The sequence below is a fragment of the Colius striatus genome, chromosome 10 (genome assembly GCF_028858725.1).
Source record: "Colius striatus isolate bColStr4 chromosome 10, bColStr4.1.hap1, whole genome shotgun sequence".
NCBI classification, from domain to species: Eukaryota; Metazoa; Chordata; class Aves; order Coliiformes; family Coliidae; genus Colius; species Colius striatus.
In genome coordinates this window covers 20,977,957-20,984,860 of record NC_084768.1, presented here as the reverse complement: position 1 = coordinate 20,984,860, position 6,904 = coordinate 20,977,957, and the positions used below count along the sequence as shown (strand labels likewise).

The 6,904-nt window shown below is 49.2% G+C and overlaps 1 protein-coding gene across 1 annotated transcript in view; it reads right to left on the bottom strand.

Annotated features, from left to right (window-relative positions):
• Window positions 1-3,707: 3,707 nt before the first annotated feature.
• Window positions 3,708-6,904, bottom strand: part of LAMC1 (laminin subunit gamma 1) — a 67,552-nt gene continuing 64,355 nt past the window's right edge. Inside the window, exon 28 of the mRNA XM_062003207.1 lies at window positions 3,708-6,621. Coding sequence (XP_061859191.1) covers window positions 6,365-6,621 — 257 coding nt within the window. The 3' untranslated portion in view covers window positions 3,708-6,364. The remainder of the gene's footprint in view (window positions 6,622-6,904) is intronic.

Below are 6,904 nucleotides of genomic sequence, written 5' to 3'. Positions count from 1 at the left end.
GTCCCCACCAATCTGGTTCTTTGGGTCTTCTTATTCCTCTCACAAAACACAATCCCTTCTGCTCTGAAGTACAACTTGCCCTGCTGCGCCCTTCCTACTCACTGACAGCCCTCTGCTGCAGAAAGCCATCTCCTCCAGCAGCACTGTCAGTACAGCAGTTCCCTTGGCCCTTGCCCAGCCCAAGTCCTTGGTGAGTTTCCCTCTTTGGAAACCAGCTTTCACCAGCAGGAAGCTTTTCCTTTATTTGTCTCCTGCATGTTATCCCTTCTGTCTCAGCGTTATCACCCCACCTCTTACTTCACTTCTGCAAACAAGGCACTGACACATCCTTCTCTCCAGTCACTTCTGCATATTTACTTGGTTACTCTTGCCTCGTCATCCTCCACCATCCTTCAAGATCCCCTCTGAAAACCACGAGTGCGTGCCATGAGACTATCAAAAAACTGTTTTCTGGAGTCTTGACTTTTAACACACCAGATCTGGAACAACCATGTGCTCATCACCCTCACAGACACCCACCACACCCCACAGAGCAAAGGTTGCCCCATCTCAATCCATTGCTAAGGCAGCACCATTTAGAAGTCTCACACAAACACAGCAGAAATGTTCTTTTAGAGTGAGCAGCAGCGTAAGTGATGGGAGGTATGAAGAGTAGTGGCACTCACTGGACACTGCACTGAAATGCTATTTCTTCACTAGAGAACCTGTGTCTTTTGATCTGAAAAGTGAAAAAAGGCCTTTTGAAGATGTCCTATGCTTGTTCTCCATAAGGGCACTAAGAAAGCTGCTACTGAAGGGAGGCCATTGCAGCAGCTGGCAAGTTCCTCAGTTCTTAAGGACATGGCCATGGCAAATTAACCACTCCAAAGATGCTCTGAATCCACATAATTACCTGGATTTTGCCAATGGTTGCTTGTGCCAAGCCATAGATATGCAAAAGCCTCCAGGCAATAGTTTTGTTGGTGTAACCAAGGGAGAAACTGATTTTTGTGGCTTGTGACAGATAAACAACACCAGGATGTTGCCCATGTCCTCGCAGCCCAGCTCATGCCTGGCAAACTCAAACATTCCTCTGCAAGGAACCTTCTGAGGTCCCTTTTTTTTTTTTTCTCCTTTTTGCTTGGCTCTTTATTCTGCCACCTGGGACTTCCTCAGTGTGGAAAATCAGAGATCCTGCATGGTATCACCAAGGGCTCACTGATAAAACTCTGGACTTCAGTCTCTCCTCTGCCCCAGGCTTCCTCAAAGCAGGCTTAGGGCCAGCACATAGAGACACCTTCTTTCCCCATGCCAGTGCAGAGGTGGTTCCCTGATAAAGCACATCAGGCAGATCACCTCTTTTATAGTCCAGGATTTTAAACACAATGATATTATCAGTTTGGGGTTTTTTTAATCCCTGTGTCTTCTCCTTGCTCAGGAACATGAGTGCTTCCTTCAGGAGCTATTGCCTTCCAGCCCATTTTGGTTTTCCAGATGGCTTTGGTGGGTTTCAACGTGCAGACAGCTGTGGGTGGCCAAACTCCTCCTGTCAGTCAGGGCCCTTGGAGCAGAGCTCTTCAGGCAGAGGCTCTGCCAGGATGGGTAAGGGCAGGCAGAAGGATCAGGCAGGCAGCAGGGCAGCAGTGAGCAAGCAGGGTAGGGCAGCGGCAGCAGAGCAAGGAAATGCCCTCGTGTCTGGCCTGGCCTTGCCTGGGCCCTGCCTGTAGCAGGAAGGCTGTGAGACATACAGACATGCACAGATAAGGTAAAAAGTCACTGCTGTCCAATTACGTTTCCCCACTCTGCCCCCATGGCTGCTGGGCTTCGCTGGGGACCTCTGTGGGAATTTTGTTCACGGCATTGCTGATGTTTCTGGGATAGAGGCACACTAAAGGTGTCACTCGGCACCTCACTAGGAAGATCAGCTAACCAGAACGTAGTGTGAGATGTCATGGCTGTAGCTGGGGAGCAGAGGACACTGCCAGCTCAGCCTGGCAGCTGTATGCCCTCCTCTTCAGATCCACACACACTCACTGGAGCTGCCTCCTGCAGGAAGCTGCTCCCAGCCATTCAGTCCTGACAACACTTTGTTCTCCCTAGAGACAAGAGAGAACCTGGCTCAGCAGCGCCACGAGGTCAGGTCCTGTGAATTTCAGCCTCCCCAGAGATGCCTTCGCAAAGTCCCAAATTCCCCCTCCTCAAGCAGCTATCTCTCAACTCTCTCTACTGGGAGAAGCACCCCAACCATTTTCACAGAGCTGAGGAGCAGTGCCACTCTGTCAGAGTCCTTCCTTATTGCCATTCACTTGCCAGGCCCCCTCACCAGCCTCTTGCTTCTCCAGAGAGCACATGAAAAAATGACAAGAGCTTGAACTTGGACAGTGAGAAAAAATACAGGGACTCAGAGGGGAGAAGAAAAGCCACCACAGGTTTGGTCACTCCTTAACAAGGTCCCTCCTCTTTCACCTTGAGGTCAAGCTCAGCTCACACTAAGCAGACAACATATGAAGAGGGTGTTTCAATCTGGAACTACTAGTTCATCAGTCAACTTTTTGTATGGCCACCTGGAAGTAGTTCTCATGCTCCCTCGAGTCTGTTCCCCTGTGCAGCAGATGGCAGCAAGCATTGCCCTCACCCGCCTCCTGCTTCAGACCTGCAATACATGTGTTTCCAAGACTCATCATAAATCTACAGAAGCCAGCAGCTGTACCTTAATTTGGGATTTCACCCAGGCTTCACAGGCCAAGCACTGATGCTGGGTGACTTGAAGAAAAAGGGCACAGCCTTGCTTCCTAAACAGAAAGGTTTAGTCCCAAAATGTTAAGAAGCTCTATGTGAAGCTCCAGGACATGCAAGGTCAGCACCATCCTACCGCCTGATTCTCTGCTCCCCAACTGCTACCAGCCAGAATTTGCTCAAAAGAAAAGGGTATTTTAGAAGACAATTATGGGCATTTTAGTGGCAATTATAGTTGAAGTACAGAAAGCTGAAGTTAGGCAAAGTGAAATAGTAATAAAACAAATGAATTTACCAACTGAGAAGGGATTAGCTCTGATGCAAGTTAATGAGACATGTGCATTTTCCTCTGCTGAGAAAACGAAAAGGAATCCAGTGTGCAGCTGTAAGGTGGGTGTGATTGCAGAACTGCTTGGCCTGTTATCACAGCAATCTGTCCTGACATTAAAAACTTGATTAATTCAGGAATAAAATCGATGCCAGGGCCTGGCAGACAGGACCCATGGAACAGCAGAGTACTCAGATTAACAGCAGCTCCTAGCAGAGAAATCTCTGCTTCTTTATTAGGGGGATTTGTGTTTCTTCCCAGGAGCCCCATCCTTTTCTCCATGTTCAGATGAAAGCAGAAAGGATTTTACTCTTACACTGTCAAGAAACAACCCCAGTTCCCCAGAGTTTTCCTGGAGGAAAACCGCTGCAGCTCCAATGGTCACAGCAGCACCAACATCATATTGGGTTTTTTTAAGTCCTGGAAAACCAGCAGGACAAAAACCCTTGGCAGCCATGACAATGGAGCAGTGGGTCACTGAGAGAAACCATCATCCCTATGCCCCTCTGGAGCCCACCACAGGAGTCTCCAAATGTTCCCTTTCCCCTACCACATCTGATTAATTAAGCAAGAGGTGAATCTTACAGCTGAGACAACATCCCTATCAATACCACCTCCAAAAAAAGAGGCAGCAATACACAAAAGAATGCCGATGTATAAGGGGTTACAAATATTCAGACTTTATTATAAATAAGAAATACTGTTTTATACATAAAAACTGCAAGTGTTGCATTTTGTTCACCGCCCCAGACAGCAAGACCACAGATTAAGGCAAAAAGCTGGAGTGAAGGCACGTACTGAGGGGGCCACAGTCAGGAGTAAAGGTGATGAAGGGCCTGTCACGCGTTGCCCGTGACACCCAGCACTCCACCAGCAGCTGTCACGTCATCACATTACGTACAGAAATAACTGGACTTATACAATGGATAATGGCTGTAATGCAGTAGTGATTAAGAGATTGCTTATAAAGATTTTTTTTTAATTATTTAAAAATAAAATTCTGTTAAAAACAGCTTAAAGAGGGGGAAAAAAATAAAGCAGGAAAGCTTAGGCCTGAGGTGAGCCAGGGCATGCACACACCTTCACATCTGCTCTGCTCACAGCCTGGGCAGAGAGGTGCCACGCTTCCAGCCACGGTTACGGGCAGTCATCTGACCAGGCTGAGCACAGAGGAGCTCTCCTCAGGTACAAGGCACAGGAAAGCCCCAGCTGGTAGAGCTGTAAGAATGTCTATGAGAAGGGGTTTGCTGGGAACACCCCGTACCCAGCGGCACCCTTCCTGAGGAGGTATCAAGCCTCCTGCCTTGCACAGTGGTATTAGTATGTCCCTACATCCAGCTCTCCCATCACCCTGACGCTGGGTCCAGTCTCCCAACAGCACTACAGCTCCTCCCAGCCACAGCCCCCGCTCTCCTCTGGGCACGACATCCCCGGGGACAAGGGACACAGAACGGGGCGCTGCGAGCACCGTGTGCCACGGCTGGCTCAGGAGGGAGGGCCAAAAAGCACCCAAGGGGCAGAGTGGTTATTGCTGATACCCACGGGAGTGCTGAGGATATGGGAGAGGGAGGAAAGCGGGAGCCCAGCCAGGAGAAACAGAGCTCAGAGGGAAGAACAGGGAGAGAAGCGATCCAGGGTGCAGGTGCGCCGCTGGCTCGAGGGAAGCGCAGAGGGGAGGTCAGGCTGTGCCGCGCTGGAGATATGGCTGAGGATATTTACACACACGTACGCACACACGAGAGACTCCCTCACACTATAACCATGATAAAAAACGGAAAATAAAGTCACATTCACACAAAAAATATAAATTTGAAATAATTAATAGCACCAGTGTGTGTCAGATAATAATTTCTTCCCCGCTACGCAAACGTACAAAGTTGCATAGTGTTTAAGGATAGATATATACTGGATCTCAAAGAGGAGGGGGAGGATGCCAGGCTGGAGGCAAGGAGGAAGCCACAGAGGATGCTCTCACCAGAGCAGGGCCCAAGGAGGAGCGAGGGGCTCCCACTGCCCCCAGCCAGTGCCAGCGAGCAGCAGGGAGGCAGCAGTGGGGGAGGGAGCCTGCGGGAAGGTGGCGCTGGGTGCGGGGCGTAGAGCTGCCACTGAGCCCGGCCTGAAAGCCCCGTGCTGCAGGGGCCCTACAGTGACCAGGAGAGGGGCAGGCAAAAAGAAAGGAGGGCAGTGGTAAACTCCATCTCTTTGTCAGCTAAAAACAGGCAAAAGGCAAGAGCAGTGCCAGGAGATGTAAAAATGCCACTGTCCTTCAGGGAAAAGATGGCGGGAAAGACCTTTCCATTTCCATCTGCAAGCCCCCTTCCTTCCCCCACCCCAAAACATTCAGCATGAAGGCCAGTGCAGTTGTCAGAGCTCTCTGGATGACAGCTCTCCTCCTCAGCATGACTTTTCCTGCTTGAACAAACTAATCTGTCAATCAGACACTCGTAGCCTAAAAAAAAAAAAATCCAGATCCTCTGGCAATTCAGTAGCAACACCTACAGATGGGAACACAGCTCATGGCTTCCGTACTCCCCAGCCTGGACCCAGCTCACGGATCAGACCCAAAACTTCTCCACAGACCAGGAGCGGGGCTGGCAAGACCAGTAACCACCAGACTCCACCAGTGAAGACCTACCACTCTGCTAGTATCCCGTCTCTTCCCAAAGAGCTCCTCTCAGGCTGTGTTTTTCTCAGAGCAATGCATCATCACAGAAAGCATTTCAGAAAGAGGCTTTGGCTATTTCATCAAAGGCTACCAATGCTGTCAGGTTGGCCATTAGTTAACAACAAAAGAAAGGCAATGAATTCACAGGGTTAGAAGTTGGGAAGGGGGATCTGAGTGAGTGCAGCTATACTGGCCATTACAGTAATACTTTGGTAGCCATCCCCTTCCTTCATAAGGACAGAGAGCTCCAGGACCAAGGATTTTACAGTCGAGGGGAGAAGTGAGAGAAAGTGGGGTTAGTTTTGCCTTGCTGTATACAGCTCACATGGTTATTTCTGAACCACAGTACAAAGAGTCCAGAGCACCTCTCATCCTTGTGCTAATCAAAGGGAAACTGTGTCTGAGAAAGGGGCAAAGGCGGAGTGCTCAGGAAGACAATTTCTATAAAAAACCCCTTTGATGCCCAAAGACGGATATTTAATTCGTTTCTCTTTAAAAAAAAACACCAACAACCTTTCAACTTATCCTGATTTGAAAAGAAAACAGCGGCTGGGAGCAGCAAAGAGGTGGGGATTTGAGGAAGGTCACGTGTGTTAAGGCACTCCATAGCCAAACCACCGCTTGCCGGGGGAATCCCCCCCGCCCCCAGTGCACCCTTAGGGTTTCTCAATGGACGGGGTGTTAAAACAGCCAGATGGCAAAGTCTTCTTGATGTCTTCCAGGTTGCTAATGTCCTTCAGGATCTCTTCAATGTCCCTGTTGTAGGACTGTATCGCATCGTCTTGCTTCCTGGCTTCTCTCTCAAGGAAAGAGACTTTCTGGTCCAGGTCGCTATCTTTCATCTGCTCTTTGGCACTGTTCAGGGTGCCCTCAATTTCATTCAGTTTGTTCAAGTCCACTGTCTCCAGTTGCCCTGAAAAGCCAGAAGCAAATATTGAAGTCCATTCAAAAATAATCGTTCATGCTCTGGTTTTGGATGCTTAGACAGCCAAGCCTATACCGAGAACTGCCAATCTCTGCATTAGAAAAAGCACTTGAAAGAGGACCAACCAAATGGGTTATGCCTTCAGTGCCACGAAAACAGTCCCTAGCACCCAGAGAAGCAGTACTGAACACTGCATAACAAGCTTTGAGGCTACTCCAGGACAGCAAAAGAAACCAAAAACCAAAATCCTTGCCAGAACCCACAAAAGCGC